Source organism: Capra hircus (genome assembly GCF_001704415.2).
Source record: "Capra hircus breed San Clemente chromosome X unlocalized genomic scaffold, ASM170441v1, whole genome shotgun sequence".
NCBI lineage: Eukaryota > Metazoa > Chordata > Mammalia > Artiodactyla > Bovidae > Capra > Capra hircus.
In genome coordinates, this window is record NW_017189516.1 from 45,877,059 (window position 1) to 45,899,894 (window position 22,836).

At 36.9% G+C, this 22,836-nt stretch overlaps 1 protein-coding gene across 7 annotated transcripts in view; it reads right to left on the reverse strand.

The window, feature by feature from the left end:
- Positions 1-292: 292 nt before the first annotated feature.
- ZFX (zinc finger protein, X-linked) overlaps positions 293-22,836 on the reverse strand; it is a 35,744-nt gene continuing 13,200 nt past the window's right edge. For 4 of the 7 annotated variants that reach the window (XM_018043810.1, XM_018043809.1, XM_018043812.1 and 1 more), the window contains exons 2-8: positions 19,220-19,308; positions 15,762-16,331; positions 6,978-7,127; positions 6,615-6,758; positions 6,026-6,178; positions 5,359-5,499; positions 293-4,469 (exon numbers count right to left, since the gene is read on the reverse strand). In XM_018043810.1, coding sequence (XP_017899299.1) covers positions 3,286-4,469; positions 5,359-5,499; positions 6,026-6,178; positions 6,615-6,758; positions 6,978-7,127; positions 15,762-16,331; positions 19,220-19,280 — 2,403 coding nt within the window. In that variant the 5' untranslated portion in view covers positions 19,281-19,308 and the 3' untranslated portion in view covers positions 293-3,285. Of the gene's footprint in view, positions 4,470-5,358; positions 5,500-6,025; positions 6,179-6,614; positions 6,759-6,977; positions 7,128-15,761; positions 16,332-17,940; positions 17,996-19,219; positions 19,309-19,916; positions 20,446-22,836 lie in introns of those variants that run through there. The other 3 variants (XM_018043815.1, XM_018043814.1, XM_018043816.1) reach the window with 3 other exon arrangements.

Below are 22,836 nucleotides of genomic sequence, written 5' to 3' on the forward strand. Positions count from 1 at the left end.
GTAAACTTTAAGTGCTCTCAAAAACCATTTTGTGCGTGGGGAAATTTATCTTGGGGGAATTAGAGATGCTAATAAAACAAATCCTTTATGAAGATAAAAGAAAATAAGAATTTCAAGGACATGCTCATCAAAGGACTTCCCAATCACCTCTTAACTTCTCTGAAATGTTACTTGCAAATTTGCAGAACTGAAATATTAGTAGTATTTAAATCCAAGTCACAAAATTCAAAGCGATCAAGCATTTTGCATTACGCTGCTGCACGTAAGGAATTAAGAAATGGGGAAAGGAAAATAATCCACTGCTTTTGATGTTTATTGGGTTTACAAAAACTGTACATTTTTTTTTTCTTAAGAAAAAGCATTAACTTAGTACTGGTATCAAATAGACTAAACATTAACAGGAAAATATTCTGATTTTTATTTTTGCACGTTATTCTCAAGTACACAATTACAATAATGTCACACATCCCTATATGATTTTCTTTTTATGTATTTTACTTTTTTTACAAAGTGTACAGAGGGAGGGACATACAATATTTAATAGGATATTTCTACAGAACAATAACTTATATTATGTCCTTGTAAAAATCTGTACCTCTTTAAAACATTTAACTGAAACATCCTTTTAGCTTTGCTAATCAAAATTGTTTTAAGAATTAAAACTAGGTTGTAACTAATGTCAGTACATAACAGTGACTACGATTTCAGTTTCTCTTTATACAGACAAATACACTTTATCATATTCACTTGACCAAACCCTTAAATACCTTTTAAAGGTTTCAATATTGTGCTTTAAAAAGAAAAGAACGGTGTATGATTCCAGACCATGTAAGAGAAATATAAAGTGTGTAAATTGTTGTGTTCTTTATCTTTCAGTTTATTTAAAAAAATATAAATGACCAATTATATTTTCTGTATTAATTTTTACAGGACGTTTTAAAATTAACAAATTTCCACTTTCATTTAAGTGTTTTCTTTTACATTATTTGTGGGAAAAATAAAAAGGGAGATTTTAAAGGTTCTCACAAAAAAACAGACAGAGCTTTCAACTGTACTGCGGGGCAATGAATCACAAAATTGTTAGTTACTTTAAAAAAAAAAAGCACGTTACGGGGGGCAAAAGGGCACAGGCGTTTCTATGCCCTGGCTTTCACTGGCATTCAAGGATGGTGTTCATACCAGCCTAAAGCACTTGATTTAGAAATGGACTCAATCAATCTAGCACTTTAGAGGCTTGCCAAACACTATTAGATTTCTAACCCTAAAAATATAACTCTCGCAAAGAAGTATCAATGGCAAAGAGAAAGATGAAAGCTAAAAACCTAATAGCACAAAGGGGATAGAGCACCATAATGAAGTGGCAAGGCAGCTAACAAGTGGGGAAAGAATTCCAAAATCTCCCACAATGTGCCAGATACTCGTGTGTCAACAGCCAGTGTACTAAGGATTCAGTTGCGTCCGACTCTTTGTGACCCCATGGAGTATAGCCCACCAGGCTCCTCCGTCCATGGGGTTCTCCAGGCAAGAGTACTGGAGTGGATTGCCATTTCCTTCTCCAGGGGATCTTCCCGACCCAGGGACTGAACCCAGGTCTCCCGCATTGCAGAAGACACGTTAACCTCTGAGCCACCAGGGGAGCGAGACCCCAAAACCTATTATATGTTCTCCAAAATTCATCTTAACCAAATTCTAAGTAACCAAATACATTCTATGTATTTATGACCCTGAATCATATCTATTTGTTAAAAAAAGTTAACTCCTGAAGAAAAACACAACTGTGAAAGACTTGGTGATATTCCAAATAAGGCCTCAAAATTTTCTCATGCACTGAGAATACACCTTTACCTTCTAATCAAAGCCAACATGAGTGTTACATTTTTGAAAGGTTGCTAGCTGTAACGGAGAAGTAACGAGCAGTCTCAACTTGCTAAGTGGAAGTCGTAATTAGCACCCATTCTGTGGTACATGGAACCGCTGCTTCCTTAGTCCCCTCCCTTGGTGACACAGAGTCCCCTCACGGGCTTCTCAGAGAGAACTGAGGGAGTATATATCTGGATACTCATTAGCTTTTCAGAAAAATATAAAGGCATGAAGCTGAAGTTATATGAAAACATTCTATGTAGAAACATCTTAAGTTCTATTTTTCAGTTACCAAAGATATTTAAAAGAAAATACCTTTACTCTTTAAAAATACTAGTGTCCTTATTTTCCTTCTAATTCTTCACCTGAGTAGTCTCTCCAAAGAGCATGATTTACAAAATGCTCTCTCATGCATCCCTGCATCTTTCATGTTATTGTAAATTTAATACTTTTCATTATTATAGATTTTAAACAACTACTAATTGGGGTTGTGTGTATAAATATGTAAAATAAGCAATACACACGATACATGTCATATATATGTGCATATACATAAGTCAGGGTACATTTACATATATAAAGTTGCAAAAGATCCTATGAGCCACGAATTACCTCTAGGAGATTCCAAATGCAGTCCTCAGTAAGTCTCATTTGTAGCACACAACCATTCCAACACAAAGCAGCACAGACAAAATACAACAGGATCAAGCAAAATTTTTCAATAAAGTTTTCTAAAAGTTTGCTATGCTGACAAAAGGCGTAAATACTCCAAAGAAAGCACCCCCTGAAAGGATATTTTGTCTGCTGAACAAAACGAAAGTTAAACCCGAACCTAGCCACTGCTCTTCACTCAGCAATGCCAGGGACGCAAAAGCTTGAATGAAAACTTTCATTGTCACGTGGTCTGAAAATATTAAACAAGAAGAGTAAATGACTTCCATGTTAGGATAATTAGACCTGACCATAAAATCTCCCATTTATGTTAGTAGATGTCTCTGACAATTTTATTGTGAGAAATTTATGGGAAAAAATAAGTCAACATGAGTACTTTCAGAGTTACCAATCTAAAATTACCTTAACTTTAAGTTAAATGGTCTTAGAAGAGTACCATCAAGGTAAGCAAGGTAAATATTTAAATAAATATAAAACTTCTAAGATAGAAAAATTCAGTATAGAATCAGGGATTACTTTATTAAAAGCAACTTGCTTGTTGCTGCTTTTCCCCATTTATTAAACAAACTGAATAGAATTCAGAACACACTATTGAACAAAATGTAAAAAAAAAAAGTCAACTAAAAGCAATAAATCTATTTGTACACAGCATAAATCAATATACAGTATTGTATGTGAACGAGACTGACTGGCTTTTAAAATGATTTTTCTGCTTCAAAGCCAACATCTCTACAAAAGTCTGCCGAAGTATTATTAGGGCAGGCCAACTTCTTTATGATGTCGCATTATGTGCTGGTTCTTTTCTGAAGGTCTTCGGAACCCTTTCTTGCAGTACTCACAACGGTGAGGGTAGTCTTTTGTATGAATGGAAATAACGTGCCGTTTAAAGCCTGAGGCATCTGTAGTGCTATACTCACAGTACTCACACTGATACACTTTCCTGCCACTGTGTGTCTTCATATGCTTTTTAAGCTCATTCTGTTGCCTAAATCCCTTTCTACATCTCTTACACCTAAACGGAAGATCTTTTGTGTGAACTGAGAGAATATGACGACTTAGAACAAACGGATCTGCAATCTTAAAGTCACAATGTCTACACTGGTGCATTTTTTTACCCTTGTGGGCAGCCACATGTTTCTTGAGTTCTGAAGGCCTATGAAAGCCTTTATCACACATGTCACACTTATGGGGGTAGTCCTTTGTGTGAACTGAAATTATGTGTCGTTTCAAATCGCTTGAGTTCGAACTCTTGTGGTCACAATGCAAACACTGGTGTGTTTTGCTTTCTTGGTGGATAAGAGCATGTTGCTGGACCTCTTTGGTATCTGAGAAAGTCAGAAGACAAATGTCACACTTGAATGGCATCTCTTTACTATGCTTAGTTTTTACATGCGTTTTCAAGTTAGAAGAGTCTGCAGACCTATATTCGCAGTACTGGCATTGGTACGGCTTCTCGCCAGTATGGATTCGCATGTGCTTTTTGAGCTCTGATGGATGACGAAAACCTTTACCACACTCCACGCATATATGAGGAAAGTTTTTGCTATGGACCGCCAAAAGGTGGCGATTCAGTAACCCTTGTTCAGCTGTCTCATATTCACAGAATTTACATTTGTGCATTTTGTTGGCTCCTTTCTCCTTATGCACCATTTTATGAGTAAACAAAGCCCCAGCATGAGAGAAATGCTTTCCGCACTCATCGCATTCAATGGCCTTCTCCGCCTTGCTGGTAAGCTTGTGGCTCTCCAGGTGGTTGTGTAAACTTATCTTCTTGTTGGTAGTGTAATCACAGTCAGTACAGCGGTACTTCTTCTTGGTAAGGTGCTCAGGATGGTTTTTCATGTGCCTTTTCAAAAAACCTCTCGACTTAAATTTTTTCCCACAAATCATGCAAGGATAGACAGTCAAGGGATGTCCATCAGGGCCAATAATTATTGCTAAGAAAGGAAAAGAAAGGAGCATGAGTGATCAAACCAAGTTCTGTTTTGGTTTCTCATTATTACATTTAGTGGGTCAGATTCTCTAAAAAAAAAAAAAAAGAAGAAGAATTTAAAGTGTGTGTTCTGAACATTATTGGGCAAGTACTCCTATGTTAGGCTACTTGCTGCTTAACAATCCTTTTACAGTTTTTCAACATAAGAGATTAGCAGCCTCATCATGAAGGGAACCTGGTCTGGCAGCTCCACTCAGTATGACTGTACCAATCTCACTCCCTTCAGCTTGGAAAAAATAAATGAAATAAATATGTAACTTTTACCAACTAGCAACTGAAGCTATACCAATTAAGAAATCGGTGAAAAATTATTGATAAAAAAGTTTCATAATCACAATTGCTGTTTTGGTTATTCTTAACATAACTTATGTCAATTTACAGTAAAGCTTAAAGATGTCTAAAAAATTTTAGTATGCAAATCAGCATGTAAGAATAGACAGGAATATGCCACATGAACTGAAGTACTTGTCCTACTGCTCTGTAAATTATTCCTGCTTTATGCTGACATAATCAGATTCTTTAAATAGGTTCATTTTTAAAAAAAGTTAATGCTTGTAACATATCTCAGGGATTTCTTTGCATAGCCACATAAAAATCACCCAAGTTTTGAATTTTTTAAATCTACATTTGATCCACTCACTGTTGTTTTTAATCCAAGGAAATCATTCATGAATATCACTGAATTCTTAAAATTATATTTTTAAATTCAATACACAAAAACTCTATGTGGTCTAGCAGCTAAAATGCCATCACAACACCTTTAAGGATACACACTAGAGTTTCATCTGAGAGCTCGCAAAGCACGCTGCGCTGTGGAACTCATATGCCCTCACCTGTTTGGTACTGCCTGGAATCAGGTCTTCTCCTTTTCTTTGGTTTTTGTTTAGCCAGTCTGCCAAGCCCAGCAGACTCATCTATGTGCAAGAGGGCACTTGCAGTGCCATTCCGGTTTTCAATTCCATCAGAATTATTACCTAACAATGTGCATTAAAAAACAAAATTATACAGTATTATAAAGAATTAGGGACTCTTTATTAACTATAACAACGAAAATAAGCCATGATACTCATGAATGACGGAAATTCCCCATTCTAGGTAATGGGTTTTATGACCACATCTATTATAGCAAGACTGTAAGAAATGCCTAGCTTCCATACCTAAAAAATATATGTCAGCATTTTGCCCCATGGACTCCCTTGTTGTCTCCCCGAACTATAAAGTCATGGGCCACATATAATCAAGATGAAAAGTTTCAGCTTGAAAGCTTGTGTACTTCTTGCGCTACTTCCTTCTACGTGATATACACATGAAGGAAATTCCTCTTAAAAATAAAGGCAAAAAGTAGACTTTATAATCTTCCTCTATTCTTATTCAAATCAAATAACCCTTACAGGATGCTGGTATTTCAGATTTGTGAAATGTAAGACCACAGAAACTGTTTTCAATCATGAATTCACGTTAAAGAACCAACTCAATCCCAAGAGTTGCAACAGGACTTACCGTAAGCTGCTGCCCATGCTATTGGCATGAAGGTTTTGATTTCGTTGTCATCCATCTGCTGCTCATGGGCGGCAGCAGCTGCTGCAGCGGCAGCAGCATCCTCCTCTCCTACAATCACTTCCATATAAACTTCATCTGCAATTTCAGCAACATCTAAGTAGAAAATTTTAGAAACTTCTGTGACCATGTTTACAGAGATAACATATTTTCACGTGAATTCGGTTAATAGACAAGTAGAAAGAAGGTTCACATGTTATATACCTAGAACACAGCTTTCACATAGCACTCAATCAATATTTGTTGAATGAATCATATATTTCTTGGCTTTTAACATAATTTGCTTTAAATTTTATCTTTCCATATTCTTTTCCATTATGGTTTATTATATTGAATACAGCTCCATAATTTATTCTTAAAGCCATATTCTAAGCATACACAGTAAGTCATTGATGTTTCTCTTGGGATACAGCAGAATCACAGTTTCTATAATACTGCTATTTGTTTCCTCCAGTTACTGGCCATATTAAAAAAAAAAAAAAAGAGCTACAGGAACATAAAATTCTCTCCCACAAAAAGGCCACCTACTTACTTAAATCTTCATCTTCTTGCTGAGAGTCGTTGACAGTCATATAAACCATCTTTTCTCTTGGCACACGAATACTGTTATTCTGATCAAGTAGTTCAACTCCATGATCATTTTCAGGCTCACTCTCCACAATGTCTACAGTCCCACCTATCAGGGAAGATGACAGCTCCAAGAATCTATGTGAAAACTTCATTTCCACTTGTTTTACTTATTATATTTGTATACTTTTCTACTGCTATATTGGAATCCTCGCTTAAAAGGTTATTTTCAGAAAAGATTACAAATATTCACTGTCTAAACCACCAAACAGTAATTAGGGTGAAGTGTTTGATCAGGATGGATACTATGCTGAAGGTCTTCTCTTACCTAGGTCATCTTCTCCAGGGTCAGCTTTAAAAATGTACACCTTGATAACTTCAGGGCAAGTGCCATCTACTTTACAAGGATCAATCTCCGACTCTGCATCCATGGTCATTCCAGAGGAACCGTCATGTTCTATTTTGCCAGCATCATCCACTAAAAAGGGCAGGAAATATATAATAAATAATAACAGCAGATATTTAAATAAAATGTTACCATTTTAAAATGCCCGTTTTACAAATATAATCCCTTAACTTGATTCACATAAAACTGGATGATTTTTACCTCAACAAGTAGACATGCAAAACTGATTGTAACAGGTACTAGAAATGTGGCTAACTGCTAAGATAGAGCAGGGTCACGGAAGGCTTTGTAAAACCAGGCAGAGAGGTTCAGACTTGACTCTGATAGGCAGGAGGTTTCAGAGTCTGGTCAGGTATGACAATCTCTCAGGAAACTTAAAAACAGGGGCACCGCCAAGCAGGTCTACAGAATCAGAAACTGCAGGGGTGGGGCCTGACAGATTCAGAGGTGCCCTGCCCCAGGGATTCTGATCAGCAGTTCAAGAACTTCTACTATAGATAGTGGATGAGTCTCACAGAGCTGGCCTTGAGAAAGGTGGCTTCAAAGGGATCAAGACACAAAGCAGAGATACCACTTTTGAGTCTACTGCAATAATGCAAGAAGGCCTCAAAAATCAGGACAGGGGTAGGATGCATGGGGAAGAGGGCTATCCTTGAGTTGTATCTAGGACTAAAATTGTAGAACCTGGAGCCCAAATTAAAACTGAACAAATGGATCTCTTCCATTGATAAAGCAGAATCTATTTTCATTATTCAGTCTTTTACCGAAGTAGAATTCACCTTCAGATTTTCACCTTGAAAATGTGTCTACTAACTTAAACTATGAAATTATTCTGAATATGAAATATTACAGAAGTGATTTACTTTAAAAAGAAAACACTTTGGTGGTCCTATTAAGTACGAAAAATTTCACTGTGATTTTAAAGATTCCATTAAAAATGAATTTCTAAAAATAGACAAAGAGAGCTTTCATAACATTGAGTCATCACACATATGATTTCTGCATAAGTGCCTCCTTCTGATGTTGTAATGAAGAACTAAAGTTTTAGAATAAGGCCTCTCCAAAACAGAAGAGCATAATTTCTGGAAATTAAGACCACTTCTAATAATAACTATCAAATGCATAGCATTTTGCAATTTCCTTAGCATTTCTATATAGTTTTATTCCATTTGATTCTTACCTTTTCCAGAAAAAGAAAGGAAAGCTCTGAAATGATATGTGATTAGCCCCATCAGTTAATAAGTAAGCAGTGGGAGAAAGAGTGGGCAGGTGCCTGTTTTTAGAACTTAGACCTTTGTCCTCATCCTCAGATTTTTAAAGAAATGTAGGTTCACTATATAACATTTGGTATTAAAAAAAATCATCAATAGTCTCACTAACCAGAGATTGCATCATTAGTAAATTTCCTTCCTAGTTTTTTCTTTTAAAATGAATTTATTTTAATTGGAGGCTAATTACTTTACAATATTGTCAAGTCTTAAGTAATAATCATTATAACCCATTTAGTATCTTAAAAGCTAAAGAAAAATTTGACTTATCAACGATCTTATTAGCAAAAGCAAAACTACAGCAAAATACAGGCATACTTTACCCTTAGGTTACATTTTCTCAGAACTTTGTGGATACTGTTCCACTGTCTTCTAGCACTGAGTATTTCTGTGTGGATGTCCCTATAATACTTTATCCTCAAAGTTCCTAAACATCACTGTGATTATGACTTAGTAGTTTTATCATTTGGTCAACTTGAAAGAAAGATTTAATCTTTATTTCAGGAAAGTTCCTTGAAGATTCTAATCTTTATTTCGGAAAAATTTTTTCCATTATAAATATTTTTCTAGTTCAGTTAGTCCCTTCTTCTGGAATTTCACTTATGTGCACTTGTCTCCTTTATCTGTCTCCCATATCTATCCATCTTCCCCATAATCATTTATATCTTTTTATTTTTAACCATTTCATTTTTGTGATTTTCTAAAGCCAGGTATCCCTCTGCCCCTCCCTGGTTACATACTGAGGCATATTTATTCTTATAGTTACTTCTATGGTGGCTTTCATCTTGATCATATTCTTACTTCTCAACTTCTGTCAGTTTACTATTTACCTCTATTGTCTTATAATACATTTTTTGAACCTCTGTATCTCGTTCTCTGTGTTTTAAGAAATCACATTGTTTGCAATTTCATTGAGCCTGCAGGTCAGTGCTAACCAACAGAATTTTCTGTGATGACGAAAATGTTCTATATATCTGCACTAGCCACATTTGACTACTAAGTACTTGAAATGTGGTTGGTGCAATTTAGAAACTATGTACTTAAATTCATCTTGCAAAATATTAAATAAAATATTTCAGAGAGCTGAAGAACATGAATCTTCAAAAGGCTCACCATGCATGATAACACAACACATGAAAAAAGATCCACACCTAACTAAATACAACCTATGATCATATTTCAGACCAATGGGGATGAAAAGATGATCTGTAAAACTTTCAGGTGAAAAAGAAATATGTACAAAGAAATGAGAATCAAAATGGCATTAGGCTCTTAAACCAAACGTTGGATGACAGTGAAACATGCCATCACAAATTGTCAGGGAAAATTCATTTCAACCTAGACTTCCATACCTAACCAAGCTATCAGTTAACTTAGAAGTTCATTTTTAGACTTCCCTCTCTTATCTTCCTCAAGAATCCTCTTTCTGAGGTTAAAATTTCAACTTTATTATATAGCCTATAAAATATTTCAAAGAATTGGTTATAATCTGATCTCCTTTAATTCTTGAAACTTTCCTAGAGAGGTTCAAAGGCTTTCTTAGTCTCTGTAGACAGAGACTTAAAGGATCAGAGCCATTCAAGTGCCTACCCTAAGTTACAGTCATCTCCAACATGTCATCACAGATATAATTAGTGAAAAATATGGGCCAAATTACACTGCATTGGTCTAAAACACACAGTTAATTAAACCTAGTTAACCAAGAACTCCTTTCTTCACAAATTCAGGGGGAAGAGGAACGACTGCTACAATTCCACCCTATGCCTGCCTTTACCCAAAAACGCCCTGATGGGACAACAGGAAGGTTTTAAATGAAGCCAGTCCAGGGTTAGTCTTGCTAGCCCAATGGATGTCACCAACAGAGAGACTCTGTGTGGATGATTACTATGGCCAGTAGTTATTGACAGGCATGCTTTGTGCTGGAAGCCTGGTGTGCATGACCTCTAATTCTCACCACCACACTGTCGGTCAGGTAGTATTACTGCCTTTTCACAAATAAGACTTTAAAAAAGTGAAATTAGTAATTTGCTCAAATTCATACAGCTCATAGGCAGCAGGCATAGCATCCAAATTGAAGGAAGGCTGGCTGACTCTAAGCTACACGTGCTATTTCCACACACCATGCTGCTTCTCTATCATCCCTATGAAAGGTCAGGTATGTTCTCTCTCCCTCTCTCCTGTCTCTCCACTAACCAACTCAAATTATCCCATCAAGTAAGCAGAGATCTGTCCCAAGAGCAAGGTATCAGACAGTTTCTGTCTAGGGCTCAAGCAGATAAATAGTAAATATGAATCACAAGCCCAATCTGAAGCTCAAACTGTATCTAAGACTTTCAAGATGTAGAACTTTTAACCCAATCTTTTTTGTGGTGGGGAGAAGGAAGGAACTACATCATCTTTATCTTATTTGAGCACTTTATCCCCTGGTGGCTCAGATGGTAAAGAACCCACCTGCAATGGAGAAGACCCAGATTCGATCCCTGGATCGGGAAGATCTCCTGGAGAAAGGAATGGCAATCCACTCCAGTATTCTTGCCTGGAGAATCCCATGGACATAGGAAACTGGCACCCTACAGCTGATGGGCTCGCAATAGTCAGACACGACTCAGTGCTATCTTTCTTTCTTTTGATTCAATGAATTCCTGAGATTTTTAATGAGAAGAATATTTGCACATCTGTTCATATTCTTCTTTGACCTATCAAGTAATGAATAAATATCACAGGAATTCAGATACACCACCATCTCTAATGAAGAGCATTAAAGCTGACTGCTAATAATGGCATCTCAGCATTCTCTATCACGGATAAAATCAGGCCATTCCTGTATATGTTTGGCACAAAGCCCTCTCAATCCTAAACTTCTGAAATCAATATAGGTTTTAAGTTAAAATGCAGCATAAAAGAAGTATCTTTACTGGGAGGCAGAAACAAGAGAAAAGCTAATTAATTACAAGACATTCAACTGGTTTGATTCCAAAGCCAACAGTTTAACATGATTATTACTTTGAAGGGAAAAGGGATGACAGTGTGGAGTACAGGAAAACAGTGAAGAAGTGTCTGTGTAATAGAGAAGACAAAAGAAACTACCAAAAGCCACCATCCCTAAAGCCAATTTAAAACCAATCCAACCATTTCATTACAGTAAAATAGGGGGTTAAGAACTTGTACTAATATATATGTTTTTATATTCTTTGAGCTTAGGTGTGATATTCTATTTTAAGAGAAAGAAACAAAAAAAAAGTAAAATTGCATTTTATTATTAAAATATGTATTTTTATGTACATATATAAAATGTACTAAAATACAGTATAACAGCAGTTTGTATCCATTTGTATTTACTTTTTCAGGAAACATTAAATCTATATAAATTAGCAGAAACCCCAGGCCTACAAAAAAGATGATTATAAAGATTTTTTAATAAAAATTTTGCAATTCTGAGCTCTAATACGAGAATCTAGTACACTGTGTCAACCATTACTAAAGAAACTTCTGGCTTTTTGGATAACCTTCTTGGAAGAGTTGACTTCTCAAAAGGGTAATAAAGTGAGATGCTGTGCAACTAAAGGTCAAACCAATGACACATTTTACTCCTCAGAAAACAGGTTTAAGGCAGGGCAGAAAATGGAAAGACAAGTCAAGAATGGAGAGTGCTTTCTCTCCATTGATGGAGACAAAGATTCTTGTCCCCTCGAAAAGCACAAAGAACCCAACTCCCTCCTTTCTCCAGCCTTGCCCTTGGGTTGCCTAGTTGTGGGATACAAAATCTGGCAGTTAAAAATAGCATTTTCATAGTAAATAATGCATCTTACAAATAAACTTAAGTCTCCCAAGCTCACCTGGCCCCTGCAGTTCAGCAATCAATCTTATAGGCTCTTAGCTTCCTATCCTGGCCCATCCCCGTAAGATAAAGGTCTTTGCTACTACCCTTCAGCTCCCACCCAACCTCTGCAGGTCCTTCTTTATTAGCAGGTGAATTTGCTACACAGAGAAAATAGCTCCCAACATTCAAACACTCCTTTTAAACTCACTGTCTCAGGCTCTCCAAATTTCCTGAACCTTAACTACCTCTCTCTCACTCTTCCTTTCTAGGACTCACCTATCAGCTTTCCACTACTGCCCTGAAACCTACTCTATTCCTCTTCTCTGGAACCTGCTCCACCTGTTAGTTCTTCCTTTATCTTCAGTCCCTGTTCAACAGTTTGTGTTCTGCACCTATAAACCTATAAATGCTCAATACACTTCCACCATCCAGCCAACCATCAAAACCTGTACTCATGCTTTTTCTGTCCCTTCAGTGACCAAAATGGCAATTTATACAAACTGCTTCACCTACTCCACCACTTCCACCAGCTTCTCAACCCATTATAGCTTATCTCCTCTATGTCCTCTCCACTGGCCCATGCTTTATTGAAACTATTCTAATTAAGATACCAATAACTTGTTATTATAATTTCTTTAGTTCCTTTCCATTTATAGTTATTACAAAACATTGGCTATATTCCTCATGTTGTACTATACATCCTTGAGCCTATATTATACCCAATAGTTAAAATAAAAATTTTTTTACAGATGGTAATATACATGAGGGATAGGATGGGGAGTGAGGTGGGAGGGGCGTCCAGGATGTGGGGACACATGTGTATCTGTGGCTGATTCATGCTGATGTATGGAGAAAACCATCGCAACATTGTAAAGTAATTACCCTCCAATTAAAACAAATTTAAAAAATGAAAAAATATTTTTTTAATTAAAAAATAAAGTTGCCTTTCCACAAAAATAAAAACAAAGGCTCACTGAAAAAGATACCAATGACCTCTTAACTACCTAAAGAAAACGGCCACTCCCTCCTCAGTGACTGACACTCTTAGAAAGTCTTATCTTTGACAGCGTTAAAAACAGTCTAAAGATTTTTCTCTTCCTCTTTTTCCTAAACCTTCCTGATTTTCATGGGCTCTTCTCTGCCTACTTCTTAAATTCCCAAAGGATCAATACCTGACATTCTTATTTGATAAGCACTTCCTGGGCCCACCATCCATTTCCAGATAGGACAGGATACCAGCTATATAATCTCTTGTCCTAAATTTCTTCCTCTCTAGTCACAAACTCTCTCAAAAGCACCAAATTTATATTTTTAACTTCCACAGAAACATCCACCAGATTGTTCCCAGCAAACAACCCAAACTTTAAACAGGTCCTAAATCACTTTCTTTCCACTGAATTTATTCCTCCTCCCAGGTAACAGCATAACCAGGCAGTCATCTCCCAAGGTAGAATACCTTAGGGTCCTCCTCGAATTCTTTCTTCCTTAAATCCCTACCCCTAATCTATCACCAAATCACATTCATTTTACTTCCTAAACTCTCTTAAATTGAACTTCCCTTCTATACTCCCACTATTATGAAGGTACTCGGATCTTGTCTCATCTAGGAACCATTTCGACTACTCTCTACCACTAACCTCTCCTCACCTATTCTTACTCCATAGTACTACTAGGATTATCTTCCTAAAATAAATTCAAGTTTCAAACAGGGTATTAATATTTTTCCTTGTCAGAATGCCAAAAGTTAAAAGGGGAAACAATGTCCTACGCTGGTCACAATGTAGGGAAATGGACATTCTCATAAACTTGGTGGGTGGAGTTAGTATGAGGGAAACTATCAAGGGAAATATAACCAGACTTGTAAATATGTGTACCCTTTGATCCATCAATACTACTTTTAGAAATGCATTCTAAGTAATTAAACAGAAAGTACACAAAGATACAAGTACATCCTAAGTTCCCATTATTCTCAGAAGCCAAGACTTTTTTTTGACATACTATATCATTTTCCTGGAATGGCTCCCTCTCATCCATGACCTTCTTCATCTTGTTAAACTAAGAACTCATCAGTGAGTTCAAAGGTCAGCAACTCCATTCTGTCTCCACATTAGTCATACCTCTACATCATAGTGTGACCTATCTTTCTCTCCCACTGTAGACTGCAAGCTCTCCAAGAACAATGGTTTTGTGTGTTTTTTTATTTAGCATATATCCATATTCTTGGGTTTCCCAGGTGGTACAGTGGTAAAGAATCCACCTGCCAATGCAGGAGACACAAGAGATGTGGGTTTGATCCCTGGGTTGGGAAGATCCCCTGGAGAAGAAACAGCAACCCACTCCAGTAATTTTGCCTGGGAAATCCCATGCACAGAGGAGCCTGGCAGGCTATAGTCTATATTTGCACTATCTACACAAACTTCTGAAACACAGTAGAGGCATAATAAACGTGTTGGAGTGAAGGCATTTTTCTTCTTTTCACAAAAACAATTCTCTGATTTCCAAAATCTTAAGAACTTTTAAAAGGTATTTCCTAAAATGCTGGTGGACTCCAACATGTTCTATTAAATTAAATGTAACAGGTATTCAAACAAAGCAAACAGTCTCATAAATTTATATGAGCAAATAATCTGTGAGTGTTGTTTGAATTTAGTTCCTAAAGGCACAGGAATTTCCACACTGGGTCAGAACTGTGGTCTATTCAACTGTGGATTTTATCTCTGACAGAGGCACCAAGAAACAGATTGTAAGACGACACAGCTGTCCTCCCAGATGTTAGAGGTGTGTTCCAAAACAGTTACTTTTCTTCAATAATCTAGTATGAGTCTGTCACATTTGAAATGTTTTGGAATCATCTGTTTAAATACTATGCCAGAGCTCTTTCCCATGCTGTTATAATAAACAGCATTTTACATACTGTATACGTATGTAAGTTGGAGAAGGCAATGGCACCCCACTCCAGTACTCTTGCCTGGAAAATACCATGGATGGAGGAGCCTGGTAGGCTGCAGTCCATGGGGTCGCTAAGAGTCAGACATGATTGAGTGACTTCACTTTTACGCATTGGAGAAGGAAATGGCAACCCACTCCAGTGTTCTTGCCTAGAGAATCCCAGGGACAGGGGGAGCCTGGTGGGCAGCTGTCTCTGGGGTCGCAGAGAGTCAGACACGACTGAGGCAACTTAGTAACAGCAGCAAGTAAATAAGTATTATATAAGTAGTACTGTATATCCATATACAAGAATATAAGTAGTTTGATTACACATTTTTCTCCTTTTAAGTTTCAAGAGGGCTCCTAATTCTAATAAAGGCTCGTAACAACCTAACCACATTCTTCATGATTTCACAAAGTTCAATTCTATTCCTTTCCACCTTCGTCTTTCTAGACAAAAGAAATTTCATCTTTTTATTGTGTCCTTAAAAAGAAATAACTCTATTCTGTATCATTTCAGTTTTCTTCAATTTTGAGTTGTCTTACAGGGTCCAGACTGAAACAACAATGAAAAAAGGTCAATGAGATTTAATTTAATTTTACAGAAGTCAAGAATATATCCTCCTAACCTAAGTTAGGAAAGACAACCTTTGAAAACACCTTTGACAATCACTGCACCACAAGACTTACAGGAAATCATAAGGTAGTCCTCACAGTTGCCTTTGTCATCCTCCTGCTGGTCCACAGGGATCCCGTTGGCATCTATGACTGCTTCTGAGGCACAATCTGCTACCAATACTTCTTCTGACACTACATCGGCTGTCAGAGGATCAGTGACGATTTCTGCCTCTACTACGCTATCATGAACAACGTGTTCAACGTGTCCAATGTCAGACACGTGTATGGATTCACTCGTCAAGACGTGTTCTGGCATAGACATTGAGGCTGAAGTAATATCAGAAGCTAAGACATCATCTGGGACTGTGCAATGTGCTAAAGACACTTCTTCTGTTACATCTGAGTCCAGCACTTGCTCAGGAATGATGACTGTTTCAGATACATCTGCTTCTTCCATGATATCTGGACATTGAACATCTTCTATAACAACATCCTCGATAACATCTTGGATTACAACTGAGTCTGGGTCATCAGGAACAAAGTTATGCACAGTTATGTCTGAATCCACAACATCTGAAACAAAAACAGTTTCTTGTACTTCCACAACAATTTGATCACCATCCATGTGTGTAGCGTCAGCTCCTTGAAAAAACAAAAATTAAAATCACAAATTTCAGGTAGACCTGCATGACTACCTCAATTAATACAAATGTTAAGTTCTACCAGGAAAACAGTCTAGAGCTCCTCAGTTGTCTCAAACATTAAGGCAGATTAAAGAAATAAAGAGGGAATCTATTTTTGAATCATATCAGAAATTAGAAATTCTTAACACAAGAATTTTTATACTCATCCCAAATCAACTGATAAGGAAATAACAGAAAAGCAAATTGAGATAGTCACACAAAAAAATATATTCATGAAAGTAATTTCCTAGGCTGACTAAAATTAAACCCATATGTACAGATACTTGAGGGATGATTATAAAAATTAGTAAGTAAAGCAACTTCAGGAGGTAAATATACCATTTCCCTCATTATATGTTTTTCACTTCTTTCCCTTCTTGCTCCATGTCTCTCTCAACTCATGTTTTTTCTTCTTTTCATCTCTCCCATGTTTTCTTTTACTTCCCTTCCATTTTTTCCCCTTTCTCCTGTTTTGTTTGAGGACAATATCCCACCAATATCCTCCATTTATGACTATAGAAATTCAGAAACTATCTTCTGAATCTAGAAAATAAAAAGGATTGGGCCATAAATAAAACCAGGGCTAGAAGGCCACAGTTATAGAGGAAAGACAACTGATTAAGGAGCCTCTGTGGAAAGGTAAGATGAATAAAAGTGTAGCTGCTCTGCAGCAGTGGAGGGTAAGGTTAGTTGGAGCAGGGCCTGACCCAACCTCACCAGGGTAGTCTGCCTCCATCCAGCTTCCTCCCATCTTCCCATATCCCAATCCCCCAGGCAGTTCCTCAGAATATAAGAAACCCTATTCTAGTCCACTCTGCAGTTAATGAATGAAGGTAGAGGGTTGAATCATTTGAAGCCCAGTGAGATTAAATGACTTCACCAAGATCACACAGTTTGCACAGATTATGGTGCTCAGTAAATATTACTCTGAATGAATGCCACAAATGAGAATCAAAATCAGATATCCTTGCCAAAAACATAATGTAAGACAAAACAAATCCAGTATCTTGGCTCCTGATCCAGAGAAAAGCAAACAATATTTTATAAAAGTCTTACCTAAAAAGCTATTCAGTCGATTAGTGCTTCTGGATGTGACTCAGACCAAGCTGAGTCCAAGCAGCTGCCTAACTCAATGACTGTATCAATGGCCAGGCCCGCAGAGACACACAGGGCTTTTTAAAAAAATTTTTTAACGAACACAAATAATCAACAAGGGCCAAAGAACCTTTAAAAATGTAAGACATCTTAAAGCCAGTTAATATTCATTTTTATTTTAATTATTCCTAGAAATAACGAAGTGTTTGCTTTAATTCCCATAGAACTCACACAAAATGTTTTATACTGTTTTCAATATTCTCAATGTAACATCAAGTAATAGAGCACTGTAATCTCCATTTTGCAGGCATGAAAATGAAAGCATTTAGTGGCAAGAGTACCGGTTAAAAAATCTAAACCACAGGGCAGGATTTGGACACTTATTAGTTTTGTGACCTTGGGCAAGTCATTTAACCTCTGAGTTTAGGTTTCCTCATCAGTAAAATGAGGACAGTAGTATCTGCCATGCATACCTCACAGGACTGTTGTGATGATCAAATGGGAATATATGGGAAGTGTTCTGAAAAACTGTAATGAAAGGTTTCATTATTATTAGGACATATGGAAATGGAGGCCCTGGCAGATTAAGTGACTTGCTCAAAGATAAACAAACACCATAAGTGTTAACAATCAGGGCTAGCAACAGCCCTTCAATCTACCCCTCAGCCCATGATCTAGGCTTGCATGCGGCAAGATTAAGCTAGTAAATAGCGTGCATTTTTCTCCAAAGAGCTTAGTCTCTCCTTCAAGCACATTAATTTATACTTCATGTTCTAAAGAAGAAAGAATCATAACTTTGCATTTATCATTATCAAGCTGAAATTACCAAAGGTGAATCAAAAGACTATCCCATATTGTTAAGAAAAATACATAACCCCCCATTAGATTTAGAGATTAAAGAAAAGTTAAAATTAAATATCATTAATATTTAATTTCCTGATAGTTAATTACTATTTTCTTAATATACTACAACAGTCATTTCAAGTCCAATGGAAAACTCATTAACATTTTATTTATAAGGGCTCCTAGTTAATGTTATATAAAACCATTTTACATTATAAAACCTAGCATAATCACTTCACTATGTTATATAATAGGAACCATGAGTAATTAAAAATTGTGAATACTTTATTCTATTTTTAGGACTTCATAAATTTAATTTTCCTTGAACAGTTTGGGGAGTGAGGTAAGATTCCATCTTCTTGAAGCAAATGGCTCCTTTTGTTACCTTGTGAGAGAGAGGATTTTAAAAGTAGGATGGTGTCAGAAAACAGAGTGCCTTAGGTTTATACTTTACCTCCTGGATAATGGGAAACAAAAATGACGAGATCCATATGTTATTTTATGATGAGTACTCTGATTGCTGGGCTAGCCAAAAAAGACTAAGGGGAAGGAAAAGAATTTAAAAGTTACTGAAGACTAAGAATGAGATGATAGAGTTGGTCTATGTGGAAGAAAGTAGAATGAAGAGATGTAAACAAGGAATATCTTAAAGGAAGAACTTTAATAGTTAAACTTAATGCTATAACTGAACTATACACTAAGGTTTGGATCCTGTTGCTGTTACTGACAAGAATATGAGTGACGGTTAAGAGGGAGCCATATTTTTAGGCAGGGAAATAATAATGTACTGACTTCAACAAAGTAAGATACCTAAATGTGAGTATCAATGAGAGCATCTGGCAATTTGTCCATTTGACAACCAACTCCAAATATGGTAGTTGGGAAGTGGAACAACCCAAATAGTTATACCTGTTGTATCAAAAAATGAGTTTGGTTCTTGTGGTTGTAATTCAAGTCCATCTTCATCCATGGCCTTTAATTTTCATCAGTCACAGCTCCTAAATTAGGGGGGAAAGTAAACCAAGCATTAGGTTTTTTATATCATGTATTAACAATGTCATATAATATTTACACTTCTGAAACACTCAAAATTATGTGAAAAATGAATACCTATCAAAAATGTATCTAGGTGAAATAAAAGAGAAAAGTTAAAATTAAATTGCCAAAAACATAATGATATATGGGCATCTATATGGCAAACAAAGGTAGATAAATCAAAAAACCAACTCAGCCTAGACTTTGAGATACTACTTACATACATCATACATACAGCAGACATCCTGATGAATTCTGATACATGCATAAATCTGTGTAATCACTACTCTACCTAGATCAAGAAGAGAACATTTCCAGCATCCCAGCACTCTTGTCTCCTCTCAGTCTGTAATATTCCTCACTCACACAAGGTCAACTGGCTTTATTAAGACTCAAATCTGTAGCTTACTGGGAGGAAATTCCTGCACAATTGTCTTATTACTTCTCTAAATTTACGTAGTCTGCCATCTTCCAACCAATACATTAAACAACAGTTAAAAATTCAAAGTGTGTAATTGTAGCAAACACCCTTTAGGATCTCTGCCTACCTTAAAATGACCTCATAACTAACCTTCCAGTCTAGAGAAGTAAATTCCCACAGTGAATTTATACTCTCCTGGCCATAGCTGATTGGCACTAACTATAAAACAGTACAAATAAGTTCATCTTTGAGCACAATAAAATCAAAGTCCTATCCCTAGAATTGAACCATGAGCAAAGGTCACTCAGTCTATCATTCTCTCTCTCCTCTCCTCATGGCTGGAACATAGGAGGTGAGGAAGACTATTTACCAACTTCAGCTTAGACTAGTGAGATAAAGTTTACAAATAAAAAACAAAAAGAATCCAGTGAATGCCTTGAGAAATAGAGAAGAGGGAGCAGGGAAGAGAAGCTTACCAATAATAGCTTTTTAGCTCCTGGTTCTAGATCTTTCTGAGGTCCAGCTACAGTCTGCCTTGAGTTTTGCAAGCCACCCCAATGACCTTAATGCTCCCTTTTCTACTTAAGCCAAAAATTTACAACAAAAAAATTAACCAATCAAATAATATACTACTTAATACTAATCACTGCTTCAAAAGAGCAGACATCAGGGATTAGGGCTTACTCATGTTACAAGTATTACATAAACTTCCTCCCTCACTGGTTTCCTTATCTCTACTTTCTCACTTTCTAATCCAACCTAAATGGTAGTATTAAACACATCTTTTTTTTACTTTTATCATCTTTTGCTGATGATAAAAGTGCCGCATAATGCTTGCTAAAATTTCAAATAACAGAAACAAGAGTCATTTTTTTTAAAGCATCAGCTAGGTGATATCAGGCCTCTGTTCAAAACATGTTTAATGGCTCCCTGTTTCCTTCAAATAAAGTTGAAACGCCTGCCATCTTCTAAGTTCCAGCTGCAAATTATCTTTTTCTCATTATCTTCCCTAAGTCTCTTTCCTTCAAGCAACATCCCTGAACACCACATTCACACACTTTAACCAAACAAAAATGCTCAATGTCCACATAAGATCCAAATTCTATACTTGGCTCAGAATTTCTTCTACCTGGAACATCTTTCCCCTGTCATCTGTTCTTCCCCCAAACCCCCTTCCCCACACCCAAAAAAGAAAAAGATGAAAATAACATCCCCCCTCCTCTGAACTTCTACAGCATTTTATCCTTTTCCGACTGTACTTGCTTGCTGTAAATTATTTATGATTATTTTCAGATGCTAAACTTGCATTTACATACACATATATAATCCTTAATGAAATATCCATGAGAAACTCAATTAACATTAATAAACAGATTTTCAGCTTGTCAATTCTGAGACGTAGTCTATCCATTTTCAGGAAAGTGAATGTTTCATGTTATTTATCTGAAGTTGTTCAAATTAAATGGACCAAAAACAAAAATATTTCAACTATAAAAAATGTAAAACATAAATGCTCTGAATAAATTGTCACTGCTCTCTCCCCAACAAAATCACCTCTGGCCATAGTCCATTCTTGCCTTTTAAAAATGTAACTACAAAATTATAAATGTAAGCTAATTTTCTAAGCATAATGACATAGTCTTAAAACATGAAATTAAGCCAATTTGGAAGGTAATAAACCCAAACCCATCGGCTCTAAGAATTTTCCACCTGCACAGTAACTCCTTTTCTCAGCTTTTCTATGAAAGAGTTTGACAGCTAATCCCCTTGACTGACATTCTCTCCTTCCTCAGTTTAAGTGATACTCTCGTCTCTCCCTATCTTCCCAGCTTCTGTCTACTCTGCTGGCCCTCTCCCCTTACTTCAGTCCTGCCCAGGATAGGACACTTAGCCCTACTCTCTTCTTTCTCTTTATTCCAGAGTTTCAATTACGATTTACACAAAGATAATTCCCCAAATCCAATACTCAGGGTAGTTCCTAACACTTCCACCAGACTGTCTGCTGAAGATTTTCATCAGGAGAAAATCCTGCTTTCTCCTCCCCATAAGACCACTAAGGCCTTTTCCTTCTTCCCTGCTTATATTCCACCAGGTTGTCAGACTGTGTCCCTTGCTTCTATTCCACCAGGTTGTCAGACTGTGTCCCTTCCTTCTCCACAGGTTCCCTGGAATCTGTCCCTTTTTATTCCTAGTGTCACCATTCACTCTCGGTTTCATATGTCCTGATCCCCAAGGGACAAAAATAGCCTCTCAACTGGTCTTTCGCTTTCTGCCACTCCCACAACAAATGACCAGGAACCTACAAGTCAGGGCTGGTACCAACTGCCAGGGCATTCCTGCCATCTGTGGGCAGACTAATTTTCAGAAGTACTGTTTTGTTCAAGGCACTCCCTGCTCAGAAAGCTCCAGCAGTTCCCCAAAACTCAGGGTGCTCTAAAATATTAACCCAAGTTACCATATTAGACTTATTTGCTATTATTCCCAACATTTCACATCATATCCATTTCCTCAGATACTCTGGTCCAAATGGAGGGTGTCCGTCCACTCACCTTATTTTGACTCAGGTAAGCAGTAACTGTTCAACAGTTTTGCCTGGTTATTTTTCCTTCTATTTTGTCATTATAAAAACTCAAATCAGGAAAAAAACATGTTTTGAACTTCCAGGCAGAGGTTACTGTACTTTGTAACCCCTCTGGGTTAGAAACCTCTCTGATCATCAGACTGAAACCAAAGTTCTTAGAATGGGACTACTCAGGACACTTCTATGGATTGTGACAAAGTCGGGGTGGTAGGGGGCACACACTGATGATGTAACTGAAAGTGCCCCTACCTTTGCTGCAAGAACCATGTCCAGGGACCAGCTGAATCTGAAGACAAATCAGCAGAACGGTTCAGAGAACCAAGAACCCAACAATTTGGGTGAACACATAGTTTTAGTCTATCAAATGCCCTCAAAATAATTCCAGGACCCCACTGTCCCTTAAGCTCAGTAAAATATTCCCTTCCTTGGATGCATAATCTTAAAAATGCTATGGAAAAATTCACAGCAGAAAAACGTACCATTTTAAGA